The sequence below is a fragment of the Daphnia pulicaria genome, chromosome 12 (genome assembly GCF_021234035.1).
Source record: "Daphnia pulicaria isolate SC F1-1A chromosome 12, SC_F0-13Bv2, whole genome shotgun sequence".
In the NCBI taxonomy this organism is placed as follows: Eukaryota; Metazoa; Arthropoda; class Branchiopoda; order Diplostraca; family Daphniidae; genus Daphnia; species Daphnia pulicaria.
This window is the reverse complement of record NC_060924.1, coordinates 1,690,186-1,711,501: the sequence shown is the minus strand read 5'-3', so window position 1 is coordinate 1,711,501 and position 21,316 is coordinate 1,690,186. Positions and strand designations below refer to the sequence as shown.

The 21,316-nt window shown below is 40.7% G+C and overlaps 6 protein-coding genes and 1 long non-coding RNA gene across 7 annotated transcripts in view; 3 read left to right on the top strand and 4 right to left on the bottom strand.

Annotated features, from left to right (window-relative positions):
- LOC124316246 overlaps window positions 1–21,316 on the top strand; it is a 686,332-nt gene that overhangs the window by 17,273 nt on the left and 647,743 nt on the right. The window lies entirely within an intron of this gene.
- Window positions 1–21,316, bottom strand: part of LOC124316155 (interaptin-like) — a 98,000-nt gene that overhangs the window by 66,204 nt on the left and 10,480 nt on the right. The gene's annotated exons all lie outside the window — the stretch shown is intronic.
- On the bottom strand, window positions 7–6,286 carry LOC124316126. The gene is made up of 24 exons (XM_046781874.1): window positions 6,109–6,286; window positions 5,909–6,046; window positions 5,775–5,845; window positions 5,536–5,709; window positions 5,222–5,472; window positions 4,891–5,154; window positions 4,498–4,816; window positions 4,122–4,440; window positions 3,899–4,052; window positions 3,486–3,839; window positions 3,320–3,427; window positions 3,158–3,255; window positions 2,921–3,099; window positions 2,581–2,864; window positions 2,326–2,511; window positions 2,214–2,257; window positions 2,000–2,152; window positions 1,821–1,940; window positions 1,536–1,748; window positions 1,281–1,463; window positions 1,072–1,224; window positions 763–1,003; window positions 522–701; window positions 7–459 (listed from the first exon to the last, which is right to left on the bottom strand). The coding sequence occupies exons 1-24, from the start codon at window positions 6,172–6,174 to the stop codon at window positions 329–331; spliced, it is 4,383 nt and encodes a 1,460-aa protein (XP_046637830.1). The 5' UTR covers window positions 6,175–6,286; the 3' UTR covers window positions 7–328.
- LOC124316194 (coronin-6-like) lies at window positions 7,143–10,240 on the bottom strand. Its single transcript, XM_046781993.1, has 11 exons — window positions 10,125–10,240; window positions 9,832–9,955; window positions 9,657–9,768; window positions 9,432–9,592; window positions 9,276–9,373; window positions 9,030–9,208; window positions 8,743–8,964; window positions 8,471–8,677; window positions 8,256–8,408; window positions 8,055–8,192; window positions 7,143–7,997 (listed from the first exon to the last, which is right to left on the bottom strand). Exons 2-11 carry the CDS (start codon window positions 9,924–9,926, stop codon window positions 7,386–7,388), a joined length of 1,977 nt encoding a protein of 658 aa, XP_046637949.1. The 5' UTR covers window positions 9,927–9,955; window positions 10,125–10,240; the 3' UTR covers window positions 7,143–7,385.
- LOC124316283 lies at window positions 12,082–14,610 on the top strand. The gene is made up of 10 exons (XM_046782134.1): window positions 12,082–12,389; window positions 12,476–12,565; window positions 12,625–12,806; window positions 12,889–12,928; window positions 13,012–13,159; window positions 13,231–13,358; window positions 13,418–13,540; window positions 13,604–13,752; window positions 13,823–14,072; window positions 14,150–14,610. Exons 1-10 carry the CDS (start codon window positions 12,197–12,199, stop codon window positions 14,272–14,274), a joined length of 1,428 nt encoding a protein of 475 aa, XP_046638090.1. The 5' UTR covers window positions 12,082–12,196; the 3' UTR covers window positions 14,275–14,610.
- LOC124316681 lies at window positions 14,331–16,734 on the bottom strand. Its single transcript, XR_006911946.1, has 3 exons — window positions 16,364–16,734; window positions 16,036–16,168; window positions 14,331–14,925 (listed from the first exon to the last, which is right to left on the bottom strand). It is a non-coding gene; the product is annotated as an uncharacterized LOC124316681 (long non-coding RNA).
- Window positions 17,677–19,975, top strand: LOC124316228. Its single transcript, XM_046782042.1, has 9 exons — window positions 17,677–18,004; window positions 18,073–18,183; window positions 18,255–18,509; window positions 18,571–18,718; window positions 18,800–18,927; window positions 18,989–19,111; window positions 19,182–19,330; window positions 19,397–19,649; window positions 19,730–19,975. Exons 1-9 carry the CDS (start codon window positions 17,797–17,799, stop codon window positions 19,855–19,857), a joined length of 1,503 nt encoding a protein of 500 aa, XP_046637998.1. The 5' UTR covers window positions 17,677–17,796; the 3' UTR covers window positions 19,858–19,975.

Below are 21,316 nucleotides of genomic sequence, written 5' to 3'. Positions count from 1 at the left end.
GCAATATTTCATTGGCATACTTTTTTTTATTGGCTGATGGTATACACTCACAAATCGCGTTTGAACCGTTTGAACCTCGCTTGATTGCATATGTGATTTTGTAATAGTAATATCATTTTTAAAAAATAAGGAAGGAATAAAAGATTATTATTATTTTTTGTAAAATGACAATTCGAGCGTCGAAATTTTGATTAATGAAGAGATTAAATAAAATCCAATCGTCAAGGATCTGCTTTGAACACCGCTACGGATTTTCAAAAACAAGACATACAGACAAAAACAAATGAAAATAGGTTAGTAGGGAAAAAAAACGATTGCATAGAGCTTTTCAAGCATTTGTCTCGGCTAATTTAGAATAAATCCATGGCAAATAATGAACGACACGCGTGTAAACGCCGGGCCTGTTAGGTCTTCCGCATCCGAAACCCCAGCTGATGACACCCATCAATGTTGGCCGCCCTATTGGAAAATAAAATGACTTAATTAGTTATTTGCTTTACAGATTTATTTTAAATTCATACCGTCGACTAAACAAACTAATCCACCACCGGAATCGCCTTGGCAAGCATCGACACCTCCTTCAAGAAGTCCGGCGCAAAACATTCCAACTTTGATGCGATCAGGACCATAGACATAAGGCGCTTTGCATGTATCATCCGACAGAATAGGAACAGTAGCCGACTGTAGTTTGATTGCAAAAGCTAGAAAATACAAAATTGCTTGTTTCATTGAGCACCTCATAGTTATTCTAGACACCCAAACCTGCTCCAGGTTGGCCAGGTGATCCCCATCCGGCTATAGTGCAGTTCATTCCGGCAACGTATTCGGTTGATGGAGAAGGAAGACAGATCGGCTGGACATGTGATCCAAAACGAATACCTTGATTACTTTTTTTCTTGATACGAATGAGTGCGATATCGTTATTTAAATGTCCTCCTTGTCCAAATTCTTCGTGGAAGTGCATGCGCTCCACAGTGAATTGCTCCTCTTCTACGTCACTATCCTTAAGAAATGCAAAAGTTTAGAACACCTTCGTTCCAGAGTATGAAGTTGCCATTCAATCATTTATACTTCCGTATTGTAGTCACCAACTCTTAAGACGTATAAACCTTTTGGGAAGTCTTCCATGCAGTGGGCGGCCGTAAGAATGAAATGCTCAGAGATGATAGTGGCGCCGCACCAGTGATTATCACTTTTCCCACTGTTTCTCACTCGAACTCCCACCTGAATTGGGAAATTTAAAATACATTTCTCAACAGGAAAGAAACTTTGTTCTCTACCTGCCAAGGATAAGCGCCGGGTTTAGTTGGCTCTCCTTTGACTACTTTAGGCTGGATTAATAATGGATCGGATGGATTGTCTTCAACCATTCTTATGCCGCATTTGACCGGAAGAGATCCCAGTTGAACTAAATCGGTTAATGTAGTGACAGGATCTGCCTCGGTTTTTTCTTCCGGTAATTTCTGCAAAAATACCATAAACATTAAAGAACTATAAACTTATCCCATTCAAATGAGATTAGATTAATTGCATACCCTTTCATTAGTTGGGTGAGAGCAGCGGACTCCAGCATCTTCAGTATGACGACAGTTGTGTTTGGCCCACGGCAATCGGGCGCACTCCATCAACGTATTTTCTGTTCCGCTGCAACCTAATTCGTCCAGCCAAATTGGGCCTTTGCCTGGCCCAAAACTGCCACTCTTTGCGGGTTGAGCTGGCCCATTTAAATTCAACATTCGGCAGATGACCTGATTTTCCAGAAAATAAAAATGAACAATTGGTGATCCTAATAAAAATGGCCTAAAAATGCAATCAAGTACCGTTGCTTCTTCTGGACCAAAATCGTCATCGCAAACTGTCCCCCAAATTCCATTTTGACGCAACTCGACTCGTCCGGATAGTGAATCGGGTCCATCAGCCAATCGAACCAGCAGTTCAGACTGTAATAATCAATAATTGTTTAAAGTAAGAAATCCGAGTTAAAGGTAGTTTAACGTACAGCGCAACGAGTTCGGTTTTCATCAGAATGGTCTCCACAGTCATCGACAGTGTCACAGAGGAAATCGATGGCGATGCAAGCGTCTGTGGTCTCACATTTAAATTGATTTTCTGTGCAAGTTGTCTCCGCCAAGATGCACCGTACTCCAGCAGTCTGATTACAAATGTCAAATAAGAGTTTGTCTATGAATTTTGTTATCCAGTTTATTAGTTACCTCTTCAGGAGCACAATTATGCACTCCCCAACCGGCAAACGGACCTGAAATAGCACGAATTAAGAACTTAAAATTTATAAGTGAGCTAAGGAAGAATAAAATAAAGACATACAATCAGCTAACGATGTTTCATTGCCCCTGCACATGACGTCATCCATCAAAATGGGAGAACCAGGGCCAAAAGTGGAATGAGACAAAGCTTGACTGGCTCCTAAGGGGAACCCTAACTGGCGACAAATCACGTTGGCATCATTTGCACTGAAATGGTCATCACAGATAGCTCCCCATTGGCCGAATACTGCCAGGAAATCAAAGCTGAGTAAAAAAAAAATATATTTTAAACGAAATAAAAATATAAAAGTCAAACCTTTGACTTCTACGCGCCCTTCGTTGGTCTTGTTGGAGCCAGCTAATCTAATTTGGAAATCAAGTTGAGATTGGCAAACAATTTCGTCAGATCGATCCCCACAGTCGTCACGTCCATCACACACGGACGTCTGATTAATGCACTTTCCACTGGGGCATTCAAAATTCGAGCTGCAATTGACGGAGTAAACTTTGCGCTCGTAATAAGTCCAACCCGGCGAATGGATCATTTGCCCCGACAGTCCTCGGTTGCTGTCGCTCAAAACGCACTCCGATTGTCCCTCACTATACGTAATAATATATAACAGCTGTTTTCTTCAAAACTAAATAATGAAACTCACTTGTGATTAAACGACAAACAAGTAAAACTTTTGGCTTCGGCGCATCGCCTTGCACAAGTGTCCAGATTAGTGTTCATCCACTTTTCCACGTCGTGAAGTTGGATCGTTTCGTTTTGACGCTTGTAAAAGTCGTTCATGTACTGGGCGCATAAATCCTCGTCCGATCCGCCTTCACAGTCCTATTAAATGTTTAATTCAGCTTATGGGATGGTGAATTGATGATATTCATATACATACCGTAGCTCCATCGCAAACCCATGTATTTGGAATGCACTCGCCCGTATTGCATTTGTATTGATTGGCTTTACACTTATTATCAAGAACTGCTCCTCTTTCTAGAAATAAACAAAAGGAATCTATTAAATTCCATTTAGTTAAGTCAAAGTCTATTTTGCTTACCCTGAATATTGCATCTGGGTATGTCACAGTACTCCATCTCTACTGGCGAAATGAAACACCAAGGATTCGATTCTCCGTGCGGATTTCGACAGAAATTATGTTGTAAACCTAAAGGATCATTATTTTTTAAATCAATCAAATTTGATACCTTTAATTGCCGTCTTACCTGAGCTGACGGTACGAGAAGACTTGGCTGCGGCACTGTCCAACACGGCAACAGCAGCTCGTGCAGGTTTCGCCAAAACGTGCCGAATGCGAGGATCGTTCCATCCCAAACAAGGCATACCCGTTTTACTGATATTAGCTGTACCTTGGTAATCGGCGCCGTTGCCAACAACACAGCCGATATCGCGAGAGCTTTTCTTGCAAATGGCAGCAGCGGCCACGTCGCATTCTCCAAGGGTCCAGAAGAAATAAGGCAAAGTTGCACAGCGGTTGCGGTACTGGAAACGCTTAACTAGAATCACGCACTGGGGAGTGATTTTGGCAGCAGGATTGCCCGGTTTTGATCGATCCCACTCTTAACGACAGAAGAATTTTGTTAATCAGTCGGGGCGAAATTGGTACAAACTCTTTTACCTGGCCACCATTTAGTAAAGTTCATTGTGGTTTCCATTTGCTCCCAAACTAACAAATCTTTTCTCAGCGCTCGGATTGCCATTCCGTCCGTATGTACTTTGGTAATGGATGGAGCGACGCTATTCAATAACTCGGAAACAAAATCGTTCTCAACCTAACACACAAAAATGTCCATTGAAGCGCCGAATGAATGACACGTATTAATGATCGAATTACTAAATACTTGAGAATGGATGTAGAGTAAATTTCCACCGGATTTCTCGCACAAGGATCTCGCTCTTTCTCTGGTGCTCATCTCGTCCGAGATTAATTTGTAGCAAAAGTTTCCGTGGGCGTGTTCATCCTTGGCGCAAAGGGCTTGAGTATCCCGATGACAACGGACACCCACCACTTGTTCATGAATGAACGGACAGTTGGAACCGGTAGCGATTTTGCATCCGGTGATGTTGGCTTCACTTCCAGTACACTCCACCTTTTCAATCAAAATTTTATCCCTGGTCAACGGACCAAACTCCAAGCCTTGTACAGACTTTTGGGCACCCCTATTGAGTAGAATATTAGAGCAGTTTATATTTTAAAAAGAAAAATTCTAATTTTACCTGAGGAATCCGAGATGGCGACAGATGACACTTGCTTCTTGAATAGTCCAGCTATCGGAAGCATCGCATACGTGACCCCAAGGACGATCCTTGCCTCCACGCACCTCCACATAACCTTCCCAAGGTCCGGCTCCTCCTCGGAGACGCATAAGTTGACCACTATCCGGCGACAAAGGAGGTCCTAAATCCAGTTTAGGCGACTGTGGTAAAGCATTACCCGCAGGGGGCAATGACCCCGATGATCGGGGAACGTTATCAGAGAAAAACGAGCCACCGGCGTTATTTCCTCTCGGTTGAACTTGTATCGCTCTTGAAGTCGCTATGAGATGAATAATACGAGCTGTCAGTTGGTTTGTTTTCATTAAGATTAAAAATATCTCAAGTTGCACGTACTTAAACAGACGACTTTTGAGGCGTGATCGCATTCTCTGGTGGCTGAGTTGAATAGAGTTCCTTCGGCACAAACTTGAACAGCTGGACGACCGCCCCAGCAGTTGACAAACTTTTTGCAATCTGTCGGATGTGGGAAGAAACCTTTAGGATGCGGGCACGACAGTGTAATCACTGGAGTTGGGGTAGTAGTGGTCGATACTGTGGGTGGTGGCGTAGGCGGGCGAGTGGTGGTAGGAGGGAAAGTCACAGATGCTGACCTAGCCACTTTCATTTTTAAAAAATGGTTTAATTAATATTTAAAAATTATAGTTTGGTATTCCGAGTGTATTACCTTGGCAGACGACTTTGTAGGCGTGATCGCATTCATTAGTGGTGGGATTAAACAGCGTTCCGCCAGCGCAAACCTGTAGGTGAGGGCGGCCTTTCCAGCAATTGATGAACTTGCTGCAATCACCGACAAATGGAAACAATCCATTGGGTTTGGGGCATCCCACATTAGAAGACGCGGATTTCCTTGTAGTAATCGTGGGTTTGACAGTGGTAGTTGTGGTAGTTGTGGTCGTCGTTGGCCTTAACGGGGCACTAGAGGAAACAAAACATGCCGGTTATCAGTGATTTTCTCGGTGATTTAGTAGATTGAAATACCGTTGGTCGATTAAAATTGCGGAAGTGGGTGTTGTATTGCTGCTCATTGACGAAGCCGCGTTATTAGGACCACTAAAGACTGTGGGCGTTTCCACTGCAAAGATGCATCCGTCGGAATCAAAAATATTGCTCAGTGTTGGTGCTGGCGTCGTTAAGGGTGGAGGAGTCAGAACCCTGTGCGAAAGTTTTCCCATAATGACCATAAGGATTATATTTAAGAGAAATGTCCGTTTGATTACCGAGGAGATCTTGTCGTTTCGGGTTGAATTGGATTAGTTTCGCCAGGTTTGGCTTTACCTGGATGGACAATCTATCCAAAAAGAATAAAATTAATCTGGATAAATGCCATTTGATTTAATAGTTGAGACGTTACCAAAGTATTGCGGGGTCCACTGCCTGCGTTGGACTCACGGGCATTTTCGTTTTCACTCGTGACATCACCCGGAAAAACATTACCGTTACTAAATGTCACTACCGATCGTTTCTGATCTAGCTGAGTCCAGTCAATAATCTAAAATATTAAATTATTAGACCCAGCAACAAAGTTAATAAAACAAACATCAGTCAACTTACGCACAGGTGAAGTGACACTGACACGCACAAAATGAACAGCTGGAATGTGACGCGAGGCGCCACCATTTCAAAGAACACAGCAGCAACTTGTAAAAATTCAAAGTGTTTTGGATCGAAGCTGTAATCACACTGGTCCTAACCACAGCATAAACCGCCAGTGGTTCAATTTTTCTTGATACGAATTGCATCGAGTGTTGCGTCGTGCCAGACGGGCGCTGAGAGTTGCTGGGTTTTTCTTTCTCTTAGGAACCCAACACTGCACTTGATATTCAATACGTCCCAAGTTTTGTGACGTATACAAACTACATCTTCCAGCCTCTTTTGACGTGAACCAGATGCCGGCGTTCATCGGACTCGGCATCCGACTTGACTTCTGACCTCTTCGTCGGTTTGTCTATCTGTTTCGAAATTTTTCCAAGCTCTGCTGCAAAATACTACGTAAAAGTGACGTATCGGGGAAATAGGCTACACATTTCATTAGACCGGACTTTACACTGTTGGCTGAATACAAAACAAAACAATTAAAATACTGAAAAATGGCTAAGATTTACGCAAAGTCCCTAATACCGTGTCGTAATAGGAAAATAAGTTGCAGAAACTTACAATATTTACTGTCTTGTTCGACTATAAATCTACAGTTGAATCAATTTAAAATAACTTTTTGCGCTCACTAATAATTTTTAATAAAAGAAACAGACTACACGAAAGTTTATCCTTTAAAGTTTAAAGCACGATGGAAAAATGTTATACCTGCGGCCATGAAAAATCTATCAGGATAAGGTTGCATTGTGGGTGATGGCATTCCTAGCAGGTAGAAACTCTAGGGCCAAAGTAACAATTAAGAAATAGATCAATTAAGAAATCGATTTGGTCGGATACCTTCCAGGACGATTGATGATAAATGCGTTAAAGTTCTTCTACGGATTAATAGCAGAAAATTCGGCCCAGTGTGCCAAGGCGAATCGTTGTCTCTTTGCACTTCATACCTAGTCTTAAAATTGTTCCAAGTCTTAAACATGCATGAAACTAGAGATGTCTTATGATTTTTTTCCCGTTTAAATTCGGTATATATTGCATAAAGATAGTAAATACTAAATTAACATATTTTAGATTGCACTTTGCAAGTTGTACATAGAATGACAAAAAAAAACTTCTTTAAATAAAAAAAATTTGTTGCGCGATTATCGAATACTACGATAATCACTGTGATTATCGAAATAATCAGAATAGCACAATCGGATTATCGACTAATAGCACTGTAAGTTGAACTGACATAATCAAATGACGGATTCAAAAGGACTTTGCGAAGGTGAATCCGATGGGGATTTAGGAGTGAGGGACGACATCAGTGATGAAGAAAGTGCCCTGAATGGACCCCATTTGCTCAATGAAGTTAACACTCGAACAGGTGGCAAAGAGGCCAGAGATTGGGCAGTGGCCATGGGTGATGGTAACTCGTAGCCCATTGCGTTTATGGGAGTAGAGAGGAAATTAGACAACGACGAAATGGTTCCACTGAAAGGAAGCTGAGGAAGGATTGCTGCTAAAGTTTCGGTATTTGAAACGTTACACGGATCCTTGGGAGGAGTAAACGGAATGGATAGGACGGTGGGACGTGTACGAGTGCCGGTTTCAGGTTGGCAAGTACCACAATCATAAGCCGACATTTTGCTGTTATTGTTGTTGTCTTCATACTTTGGCGATTCCACCTTGAAAACATTGTTGGATTCGTGCTCACGAATCTTTTGTTGAAAGTCAAATAACGATTCTAGTTTTCGAATCCGTTCTTCATGATTTAACGACTCCAAAACTCGAACTCGTTCTTCTTGTTTAGCCAATTGTTTCTTCAAACGCGCTATTTCCTTCAGCAAAGCTTCATTTTCTTTCGCCTAACAAAATGGATCAATAGTTGAGCTTACCATGAAATTAAAAAGGAACAGACTTACAAGAGGATTGACGTTCGGCGGAAGTGAATGACTTTTCGACAAAAGATCTTTCCGACAGATGTTCAGACTGTTAGTGCGACACAGCCGCACTTGCGTACCCAGAGGAGATGGAACGTTGGAAAGCTTAGCAATCGAATCCTTAGAATTAAAGAGAAATTTTTGAAAAACATGTTTCAATTCAAAAAAGCACAACACATTTACCGATTCATCTTCGTCGTGGAATCGGCCAGAAAGGCCTTTTTTCAACGACATCATCTGAGGCTCACGATCCATTCCAGATAGCCAATCGATGGCTGAAAGAGCGGGAACAGGGCTCACAGTATCTGGATACAAGTCGTCTTGAAACAGCTCAGACTAAAAAAACGGGAAAGAAATACAAACAACTTTTGACTGAATAAATTTTGAATAAAATTTACCTTGCGAGGGACTGTCATAGATACGACCTGACAGAGTCCAGAGCTGTTGAGGCGGTAAAATCGCGTGATTTCACACGAAAGCACGTCACATCCCCTTTTGGGCATCATTCCAATACCGCGCTGGGTATCGGGCGTTTGGAATGTGTTGATGTAATGCACGAAAGGGGGCTCCGGCGTCACTTCAAAGTAGCGAATAACCGAGTCGCCCTACATTTTTAAAAAATAATAAAAATAAATGGAAGATTATAAAACTTGGTTGAATTTGAAAGTACCTTGCCACAAAGGTAAACCATGTTAGTATCAGCGTCGTAGAAAGGGAACATGACACCGTTAGAAGTGTCAACTTCGGTTTCAATCTTTGGCTCATTCAAAAGACCAGGTTCTCGGAGAGAGAACTGCCTCTCAGAGACTTTTGAGAATCCCGTCGTAAAAATAAGTCCGTTTTTTAGGAAAATTGCCCGAGAGGCTTTCGATCCTTCGTGGCAAACAGCCTCCTGAATAGATGGATAAAGAAAGTGTCGATTGATTGTTGTTTCTGGCATCGCTCAAGGGCAACAACCTCTTCAACTACTCCCGAACGAGGATTGATGATCCGAATCTTCTTGTCTTTGCAAGTGGTGAGCAGCTTGGACCCATCCCAATTCCAGCAGGCGGAATAAACCAAATCAGGGTGGCTATCGATAACAATAGTAGGTTCCCCGGTGCCTGCATTCCAAATGACTACCAGATTATCGGAACCTGTTGATGGAAAATAATTGATCTACGTTTCATCAATACAGGAATGTTGACTTATTTGTGTTTATACCAGCCGTGAGAAGGATGTTCTCGGCAGCTGGATGCCAAAGAACAAGGCCGACTCGCCGTTGATGATATAACAGGGCAAAAAACGGTTCTGTCATTGTCCTGTAAAAAAAGATAAAAAGATAATGGCGTATCGCGAATTCACTGCAATTATTCTTACGTTGTAAGACCACCGTCTGGAATGATCCATAGTTTTGCCGAACAGTCTTCGCTGCCGGAAGCGATTAGGTTATCATTATGAGGGCAAAAAGCAATATCTAAGACAGGTCCTTTATGCCCACTCACAACAGGACAATCAGATTTCATTCTCCCAACATTTTCCTGTCGAAAATTTTAACAACTAATTATTGCATCAGACATAATTATATGAAACAGTGGTGAATACCTTGGTATTGGGTAAAACAACAAATGCTCCTCCACCAGCTGAATCAGTAATGACGGCAAGGAATTTCTGATTAACAGTACAGAAAGTTGAATCCCATGACGATTTGGAGACTCTGAGAATTGTCGATGGGCACATTTAGCATATGACTTGATTTAATTGAAATTTAGGTATTTACTTGATGTCATCATAGCACAAGTCTCTCTTCCAACATGTGCCATACACATTTCGAAATTTTGAAACACGAACAACTCTGTGGCCCATTGCTGACATGTTCTTGTTGCTAAATATAAATTATTCACCTACATAGAATATAAATAAGACACATGAGACAGGGCATCGAGTACGACCTTGAACGTCTATGATCCGAAAACAAACGGAATAAATGCAATAAATGAAATAAATGCAGGCCTATCTAGGTAAGAAAGAAACATTGCTGTTTAACATACAGCGTAATTCGATGTGACATACCTGAAATAAAGTTGTTATCCGACTGACAATACTAGAAATTAACACTAGAATTAAAAATCACTATTAAATATTAATGGTGGACAGCTGATACGAGAGACACGAGTCACACGAACGACCTGTGAAGATTGATGCATGAGTAATGAGCTAGGCCTAAGGGTGACCTTGATCGATTCAAAAGCCCTCTACCGTTGACAGGTGTTAATAATTTCTTTGACGTTGAATTGAAAACTTTTAGGTAAAGGTGGCGTGATTAACATAACTATTTAGCTAAATTTTCATCGTTTACAAATTATAAAGCGTGAAACTTTCCAGAACAAAGTCGTGTTTGAATGTATAATTCTTGCGTGTTCTTCGCCTCTTTGGCAATCCGAGCTCGATACTATATTCACTTTTTATACCTCAGCTCAATGCCTCAATCAAACCGAAAAAAGAAACTAGTTTAGTAGTTTTTTTTTACATCCATGTCATGTTTCTTATGTTGTGTTAAATGGATAAACGGGTTTCACAAGAGACTTGTTGTCAAGCTTTTGCTCTTCCTTATTCAAACAAAAACTAGGCAGGAGTTTGAATTGCATCGTTCTATCTTTACTTACAAAACAGAGAAAGCTTATAACAACACCCAGATTGAAACGAGCGCTGCGCAAGTGCCAATAAGAATCTTTTTTCATGCACATACATTTTCCAACTTTTGAACAAAAAAAGAGACGGTATTTTTCGGTCACCTGAAAGAAGACGGGAATCGCTGGTTAAATTCCTTATTGGGTACTACAAGGACAGAGAGTTGACGACAAACCCAATATGTGTGTCAATTGCCTCAATACGTGGAATATACGCAGAGAATCTGCTACAACTTCCTTAATCAAAAAGAAATTCGGGATTTGTCGTGCAGACGGAATTCCCTTAAAAAAATTGTTCCATTAAGTCTGGAAATTCCCGGATTTTATATTTAAAACTATGGCAATAAAAATATAATGATAATTCGTTGATTAATCGGCAGATTTCATCGTGAAAAAGTCAAGGCCGTTCTGCTGATTCTGAAAGGACAAAAAAATCGAGATTCCCACGACTGAGCGATTTAACCGCGGGATTGCGACCAGTTTTCCAGGTAGACAGACACGCAAGGTTAACTTCGCTCACGATAAGGTTTTTTAAAAATGTAGTGCGCCCTGATCACGACTCGTCTAATCAGTGGCGGGTTAAAAGAAATAAAAATTGCGCGGAAAACTGCTGTTGGAAATCATTTGTCTTGTAAACTAACCGTAAAGATTAGTCGATTGCCATGCAAATTAGATTCTTATAAAATAAAGAACCTTCATTTCGTGTAATCGCGAGAAAACAAGTTAGCAGATTCAAATCTATTCAAAGAAAAATAATCTAAGAATTCTCGCTTATAAACTAAATTGGGGTGTAACGCAGGCCTATCCCACTAGAATCTTAGCTGACAAGTGACAACGTTTTCAATAAACTTTGATTTCCAAGAAACTAACGGTGCATCGAGGACACTGTCTATCGAAGGATCGGTCTTATTACCAGTTCTTTGAAGTGGAACACTGAACCATCAAAAAGTCGAACGGAACTGTGAATCACCAAACTGCGCGCCACATTTAAAAAAAGAAACGGAGCGCATAAGTTTCCTACAGCAGATTGCTGGACAAAAGGTCTTTCAAACATTTATTAGATCTTTTAGAATTAAGCATTATTTGTCACTTGTTGGTAACGCATAAAATTCCCGGCAGTATAGACTTTGTTTTGTACAGACGCTATCGATCGTGACTCGCTCTTCTTCCTTATAGCTGGCTACTTTTTACCCTACTATCGATCTTTTTTAACCGGTCTAGGATAATGAGTTGTCCAAAACCGGATCGCCACTACTCGGACAGCTCGTCTTTTTTGACAGTCAAAAGTTGAACGCAAGGTAAAAGACGAAAAAGAATACTAAAGACGAAGCCCATCGCGTTTTCTACTCAGAAAGTCATAGATGGCTGTTGAGTCCAGCAGCAAGAGACAAACGATTTAACAATTATTTTTCATCCGTTCCGGGGGAATAGAGAGAAACAAAACAAAAGATAAAAATGTTACTGCCATTGATCATCCTCAGTCTGATTTTGATTCAACTTCCAACCAACAGCAGTGCGTTCAACAATAGTGAAGTTATTGGACGAAGTGGACGACAGAAGAATTATTACGGGAGAATGGATCCGTCACTCTATTACATGAATTATAATCCGCTCAGACCTTATTGGTTCTACAGGTCGCCCTATTCTGGTAAGGACTTTAATTTATTCTGGTTAACGTGTTATTTAACAATTGAATTGACTGTAACATTTTGATGGGATGGCTGATTTGGATAGATAACATTGGTGGTAGAATCATTGACCCTGTCCAAGGTAGGTCCCGATTATCCAGCCGACTGGGACCACCAATAATAGACGAAGTGCTAGGTAAGAATACATCAATTCGAGCTGATTTGGGTAAAAATTCACATTTTTCGATTGATTAGAGGAAGAAATATCGAGTCGATTTCTGGGTAAACCGGCAAAGAAACAAGGCAACACTCAAGGAAATTCGTTTTTCTCCATGAGAAACCCGTTGGCGACTTATACGCCGTGTCAATCGACCAACGCCGAAGAAGATGGAATTTGTCTGGCCGGGCCCGTTTGTTCATTCTACGGAGGACGAGCGGTATTTGATTTGCTCATAATGAAACTGTATAACAAATATTTAGAATAATTAAAACTGGTTGTTGTCTTTTGATTTGCAAAAGACTGGCGGCAATTGTCGGAGAGCGTCGACGTGTTGCGTCAGTGAGTATTATAACATTTCTAGATTATGCAATTGAACTCTGTTCTATTTCACATTTGCCAACTTATACGCTCGCGATATTCAGATGAGGTCACCAAGTGCGGTGCTCTGGTTACGCTCAACAACACGTATTGGCAAGCTCCCGCGGCAGTCAGCTCGGAAAGTACTTGCGGCTTAACGGTGAAAATGGACAGGACTTTGATTGAACAACGAGCAACCACTTGCCAATTACGGTAATTACCTATTCATTTTTTGCTTTTAATTTAAAAAATTTTTAATTGATTGATTGATTATTTCTTTGCAGACTTGATTTCATTTCCTTCTCAATTTCGCAACCCAATTCTCAGTCCGTTTGCAACACCGACAGTTTCCAAGTGGCCGGAGCCATCAACAAAGTGCCAATCATTTGCGGAGACAACGACGGCCAGCACAGTAAGAACAATTGAATCCAATAATCTGAATAATTATTTAAATTATTTCTTTATTTTTAGTGTTTTTATCACTTCCGTATGCCGCCACTAGTGTTCAATTAATTTTTACGTTCGGGACTTCAACCGTTCCGCGCAACTGGAGGATCAAAATTGCTATGCTTCCCTGCGGTGCCGACTACCTTGGTATTTTATTTCATCCATTTCCTCGTTAATTATTTATAACCTAATTTTGGTGGAATTAATCAGCTCCCAGCGAATGTCTGCAGTATTTTACAACGGCAATCGGTTCGGTGCAGACGTTCAACTGGAAAGACGTTGCCACCGGCACTTCGACACGCCAACTAGCCAATCAGGATTATTACATTTGTTTCAGGACGGAATTGGTTAACAAGCAGGTATAAATCAATTTAGTTTTTATCTTTAATGTTTCAACTAACAACTAATTTTAAAAAATCGACTATATAGTCGAGCGCACAGGTGGCCACAGTTCTTTGCATCCAGGAATGTCAGACGTCATCTGCCAAAGCCTTTAGCGTTTCCGGAATGAATTTCGGAAGGAGCCAGACAACAGAGGATGCGGCATGCAGCAACGACTACGTGCTATTCCCCGGTGGATTCAGTTATCCGGTGACGACGCCGCTGAATCCGCGCGATCGTTTCTGCGGAACGCTATTCGCCCAGCGCGCCGATACGGATACGCCGCAAACTATTTGCAGTGAGTTTAATTTTTCAAATGCGCATTTGACTTGTCGGAATATTTTTATTGAAAACATTTGTATTTCATAATTTCAGCCACGGTGAAACCCTTTCGAATGTTTTACAAAACGAACGGCGACGAGACACTGACGGCGACAGTCGACGCTTTCGCGACAGGCAATTTGGGATTCTGTTTAACATTCGAGCACAGGTTGACATAGGATCGCTAATTTAGGAGGACCTAAATCTATATTATGCAATTATTTTTTTTTAGACATTTTTGATTGACTTGCTATGTACAATAATAACCACTAGCCCGAGGCTCTTGAGGCATTATTTCGATCGAGCAAAAAGAAATCGACTTATTAACTGAGACTTTTATTTTACGAACAATTAACATGATCTAAATTTGATAATTTATCCTTTACAATACCGAATGTTTCTGACTTGCCGAGTGAGTTGTTTAAAATCCCCCCAAAATCAGTAAAAAAAAATGTTGGACTATTTGTGTTTCGAATAATAATATACTACGAATGAGAATATGACAAGAATATAAAGGAGGACTTGATTTGGGAATTTTTCAAAAAGTGGGGCATCAATTCTCTATTTTGTTTTGTCTTCCGCAATTGGAAATTAAAAAAGAAAAAAACGTGAGTCTAACCAAATAAAGCTGTTGACCCTTGGAGAGAGCATAAACAAGACGTTCAAACAGGCTGTCTGTGCGTGACAGTCGCGCAGCAATTGTACAAATGACCTAAATTCGACTCAAAAGTCCATCCGTGCACAGTTGGTTACTACTTCTTTTTTTGATTTGTCATCTAATATGGTCCTTTGAATCCAGTTCCTATTTTTGTTTTGTATTTTGGTTTGGCCTGCAACAGATAATACGCACATAACGGAATTGGAGACGAAAGCAACAAAAACAGGCTATATATACTCGTTTGAATGCCATCAGCCCATATATAATTGTAATGAATTCCATTTTTTATTAGTTGGGTGGAACACGCGACGCCAATCGTATAATTCAGAAAAATGAACTGTCTTATTTTACAAACGATACGAATATTACGTGCGGATACGCCCTTATAACTACCGCTGTTTAGTATATTTTGTTTCTTTTTACATCTGACATTTTATTTGTAGATGTATTGGATAAGTACTGTCTTCAGTCATTTCAAAAGTAAAAATGTCAGCATGAATTCCAGCAGCAATTTGAGGGTTATAAGGTGTAACACCGGGTGAAAACCAGTCGAGACCTTATCTTTCCGTATCACCACCCATTGATATTAAATCCATAAAGAAAAGAAAACTCTTTTTTTTTAAACGAATTCGAAACCCTCTGAATTGCGTCATGTGTTACTCGTTTAAAATCTGACAAAAAGAAGAAGGCCAGAAAATATATAGTTGACCATCTTTTCCACAGATATACCGTACACAGATCCATTCCTAAATGCAAACAGGTTTTTATGTATGGTTCATGTTATACACCTTATTTAGATTAGACTACTTATTTCCGACTAGATATCCATCAAACTAAATTTTTGACAAGTATTCAATCACTTGCGAAATGTTATTATCCTTTTTAGCAAACAAAAGGATTCAATTGATTTCGTCGACATGCAGTTGCACTAGTGTTCTCACGGACTCAAGTGACCTGACGACTTTTAAGAATAATCAAAAAAGAAAAAAAGAAAATACCTGCCGCTGTGGCGGCAGGTCCTTCGTCATAAAATGTTCTGATTGCACTTTGATTGAAAAAAGTTCAAATATTTTCAAATTTGATTGTCAGCCCACGGTACAAAACCGGGCCTGATCAGCACTTCGTTCTACAAATTATGAGTTATTTTAAAATGAACCTTTACTAAGAAAAATAAAAAAGGTAAGAGAAAACAGTTCATCCGGTCAAAAGGCCTAGCTCAGAAATAATCATATGTCACGCCACCAATAGCCAAAAGGGAAGAATGGAGGTGCATTTTTCCTACCTTCAAGCCTGGGAAATATGGCCAGGTAACCACAGGTGCTCCGTCCACCCGCTGATAAGTTGAATCCACCAAGCGGAATAGGAAAAGGGCGTCCTCGTGAATACACCCACACTCACATCCGGATGCTGTTTATCTAAATAAAAAAATAAAAATATGGGTTACGTAAAATATTGAAAAAAGCTAGTAAGGAAAAGTTGAAAATTAAGCACTGGGTAAACTCTTATGGTTATTAAAGAATTGAAGGTTTACATGTAATTCATGGTGTGAGTCATGCATCACTGAAATAGCTAGCAGGCCACCAAAATAAAAGTCACGAAAATGATTTTACCCAATCAACCCAAAAAGAAAAGAAATTGTTGCCGATGACAGGCCAAATAGCAGCACAAGCAAAACTTGAATGTCTTGTGGGTTATGATGGCTGGCTCAGGCCTAAAATCTACACAAAAGAAAAGGTTAACCAAGTTGAAACAAATTGCCAAGCATCGACAGGGGACTGCTTACATGATAAATGCCTGTCAGGAAGTACGGTAACATTTCACCAAATTTAGAACAAGTTCAACTCTTTTAATTTAAGCCCCCATAATTATTCTATATTTGTATTCTTGGTTTAATAATACCTTCCAAACAGCATGTGAGTGGAGAGCATGGAGAATCGCGTGACTTTTTCGAAACTTCGAAACAAAACGAAAGCAGATTGCAGACGACACTAAATATTCTAATTAGCCGTTTAAGATATCGATAGTAATTATTAAAAATCGACCTCCCCCCACATAAATGATCTGAATTATATTTGTATCTGATTTTCTGATATGTAGTTCGTCTCAATAAAAGTAAACATAAAACTGTACTACGACTTACCCTCTCATTGGTGTTTCTAGAATTTTCAATTTGGAATATAAAGAATGCAGCAGGAAACGCGAAAACATTCCAAAGTAAGAATTTCAGGTCATCTTTTTAATTTTATTCACGATACTAAAGTAAAACATTTGAAAGGGAAAAAAAGCTGTGGCGAATTTATGACACATTTCCTTGGAATGTATGGGAACAAGATAACCTCCAATTTGCTTAACTAAATTAAACGCGTGTTCCGGATGTTCCAATTGTTCCGGGATTAGGCCAAACCCAACACGAAGTCACCCAACAGGAAAAAGAGTCGGGGCGAAAAATTCTTTGGCAAAATTCCCAATAAATAAAAGAAAACCTGATGCAAATTAGGATATCACGTCCGGCAATACTTCCGCTTTTCACATATTGTAATGACGCAATCTTATACAATGCGACACTTACCGAATTCGGAATTTAGAGCGCAACCACGTCGACCTTTCGTCCAATAATATTTATAGCCAAAAGGGAAATTCCCAACCAAATTTCGATGAAAACGATAAAGTTTACGACAGATGGACAAAGGGGGGACAAACAAAAATGAGGCCGAATGAGAACTGAATATCTTCATCGTTCCAATTTTTCGGGGTCGATTTTTTGTTTAAAACATCAGGAATATATGCTCACGTGTAACCGGTCCTCGGCTCGGTGGAATAAGAGCAACGATGTGTGTTCCGAAAAAACCTGTTCTGCTCGCTCAAAAAAACCTGGGCGATGACTGGAAGAAAATCCCAAAGTATAACTTATAAGACTTGGATGTCGTTGCATCTTTTGTCACAGATAGACGCAGATCGCTGGGGCGTCCAGCAGACACTCAATTGTTATTTTTTGTTATTCCAAACCATTCAAAAACGAAATCATTTTCAAAAGAAAATCAAAATGTTGTTATCGGGTCTACCGCCGTTGGTCGTTTTCAGTGTCGTATTAATCATCATTACCGGAACTAGTGCGTTCGACAATAGTGAGGATGAAGTTATTGAACAGGATCGTCACCATGATGACTACGCGTCGCAACCTTCTTATTTCATCCGCACCAGCATCCATCCGTTCAAACGCTACTGGATGAATCGACCACCAACTTTCGCCGGTGAGTCTATATCAATTTCAAAACTTAATTCAATTGGAAAACAAATTCATTTTCTGTAAATACAACAGAAAGTCGAAGCAGCGAAGGTGAAATCATCGAAGCCTCTGCTGAAGAAAGAGCCCGGATGTTGAACAGATTCAAACCTTCCAACAAACGAGTAGTCCCTATCGTTGATTCCGGTAATAATAATTTATAAAATCCATCCAAAATTAATTTGTTATTCCAGATTTTAAATTTTTCTCCGGCTCAGGTGATGACGATCTGCTATCGAGTCGTTTCCTCACTCGGATCCAATCCAAGAGCAACAAGAATAAAAAGAACGGCAACAGCAACGCGCCCAGCTTTTTCGCCCGGATGAGAAACATGAATCCGCTGTCGACTTTTATGCCGTGCGAGGCCACGACCGGCAAAGAAGGCGGAGTCTGCCTACCGTCGCCCGTCTGCTCCTTTTACGGCGGCCGGGCCGTCGATGGCGATTGCAACATGGCCTCTTCCTGCTGCATCAGTGAGTTCATCCCAACCAGCAATTAAATTGTTAAATTAAACGGCCAATTGTGTACGTCTAGACGAGGTGGAAAAGTGCGGAGCGCTGGTGACGCTCAACAACACTTATTGGCAAGCGCCGGCCGCTGTGAGTTCGGGCAGCAGTTGCGGGTTGACGGTCAAGCTGGACGAGAACCTGGTCGAGCAGAAGAAGACCATCTGCCAGATAAGGTAATAGATACATCAACCCAGCAACTATATTTGTGTGCTAAATTAAAGCGAATGTGGACGGCCCTTTTTTGAATGCGATAGACTGGATTTCATCTCCTTTTTGATCGAGCAACCCAACGAGCAGTCCGTCTGCAGTGTGGACAGTTTCCAAGTGGCCGGCGCCATCAATAAAGTGCCCGTCATTTGCGGTGACAACGACGGACAACACAGTATAATAACAAAATTAATTTGAAAAATTTTGAAGGGAATTATTTAGTTTCTTCCGTTTAGTGTATTTGACGCTCCCGCGTGACGCCACCAGCGCCCAGTTAATTATGACGTTCGGCACTTCGACCATCCCTCGCTTCTGGCGAATCAAGATCGCCATGCTGCCCTGCGATTCAGATTATTTGGGTATACGCGTGACCGACATTTCTAATATCAGTTGTTTGTCAAGTCGTCTAACTATAATATCCCGTTACAGCCCCGGATGAGTGCCTGCAGTATTTCACGTCGACGGTCGGCTCGATCGTCACATTCAACTGGAAGGACACCACCTCGAGGACCACACGTCAACTGGCCAATCAGGATTATTACATGTGTTTCAGGACAGAATTGGTGCACAGACAAGCGGTAATAATAGTTATTTGGATTATTCATTCCCTGACGTCATATAATACCAATTGGGAAATCAAATAGGCCAGCGCCCAGGTAGCGACGACATTGTGTCTCTCACATTGTCAAGTGTCCAGCGGCTTACCATTCAGCCTGTCGGGCGATGCTGAGCCGCCGACTAGCCAATCGATTGGCGATGAGTCGTGCAGCAACGACTACATCGTCTTCCCTGGCGGATACAGTTTCCCGCCGACCGTTCCGGTCAAGCAGCGGGATCGTTTCTGCGGATCCATTCTGTCGCAGGCCGAATCAGGCACCTTGCCCCAAACGATTTGCAGTCAGTTATTTTAATTAATTATTATTTATAAATTTGAAATTATTTTAGCGCTAAAATGTTTTTAAATTTGGCGCGCATAGGTTCAGCCAAGCCGTTCCGGTTGCTCTACCGGACAAACAGCGACGAAACGTTAACTCCGGCGACGGATCCTAATCCGCTTTTGGGCAATCAAGGATTCTGTTTAAAATACGAGCAAAGGTTATCCTAGGAAATGAGATAGCCGCGCGGGAAATTTGAAATCGTTAATTATTTAAAAAATATTATTTGATCGCCAAGGATGAGAAGCTATTCAATCACACCAACCCTCACGTATATCGAGCGCGTTAAACAATTTGAGAAAAAATACAAATCTAATTTATTCTTAGGCCATTTTTTGGATGACGTGATGTGACTAACACATGCGCAATTTGATTATTACATGTTCTGTCTAATATTATTTGTGTCGATGTTATCCCAAGATAAATAACCCCACCAGTTATAATTTTTTCGTTTCATTATTACATCTTTGTTCTAAATTAAGTATTGCGCAAACAGGGGAGGGGGTTAATGTATTAATTCCGACGCACTAGCGCAGATTGACAGTCGCAATCAGGTTTTATTTGTTTCTTTTGCTTTTATATAGAGTCACATTTTTGTTGTCAAAGTAGGATGGCGGGTGAACCCTTTCGTCGTGATGGTCAAACACCAATCCCGTTTCAAATTCCATGTTTGGAATGTTTTTCCAAAAAAGAATTGTGACAAAGAACAAACCAAGCCCCCAAGGTGAGTTCCTTGACAGTCAGGAAGAGCTTTACACATCAACTTTTGCTAAGGTCGTTAACCTTCATCTTGATTTACCTGTAATAGATATAATTCTGATTTGACGTAATAACTTCTTTATAGAATGCAAACAAGCTTCAATTCTAATTGCTGTAGGACGATTGCAATCAGTTGGAGAAATAACAATTAGGCGACTTTCTGATATATGTTAATCAGGTCGAAAAACCGAATTCTGTTTTGATTTGAACCGGTTGTTCGGTATACTTAGCGTCACTACAAGGAAGTAGAGACGACAAGAGATTATATGGGCCAAGTTGCAGGCCAAGTGACATTCCAGCCAATGACCCAAGTTGTCTAGGAAGCACCTACTTTTGTTCCCCCTCAAGTTCAAATATTCATGTCAACTATATCAAATCAATTTGTCAACGTTATCTCGGTTAACATCTATACTTTCAAGCTTATTATATAGCTGGAAGCGGAATATTGATTTTAAAAAGTTTGAATTTGGCGCTCTTGGCGCTCTTTTACATCTGACGGGTATACACTTTGAATGGACGAAAGTTGTCAGCTGCTCAAAAAGAAGCGAGAGTGTATTTAGAAACTCTTGCCAGAATCTGAAAGTAGTTTCGATTTGTACACAAGTTATAGTCTCTTGTTCACTTTGAATCGAATGAAGTTGGTGATCGAAACTTATTCCTATATAATTCATTCCGTAAAAGTTGCGACATCTTTTCATGCAATCATAACAGGATATTATACTAATGACTAATACCGACCCGCGTCGTCTCTCTGAACATCGTGGAACACAAAAAAGATAAAGTTGAGAAACTTGATATTCCAGCAGGCCAGCACAGTCAAATTCCAAAAAATCGGTGCAATGAACTTTGTCAATTTCGTCGCCATCCAGT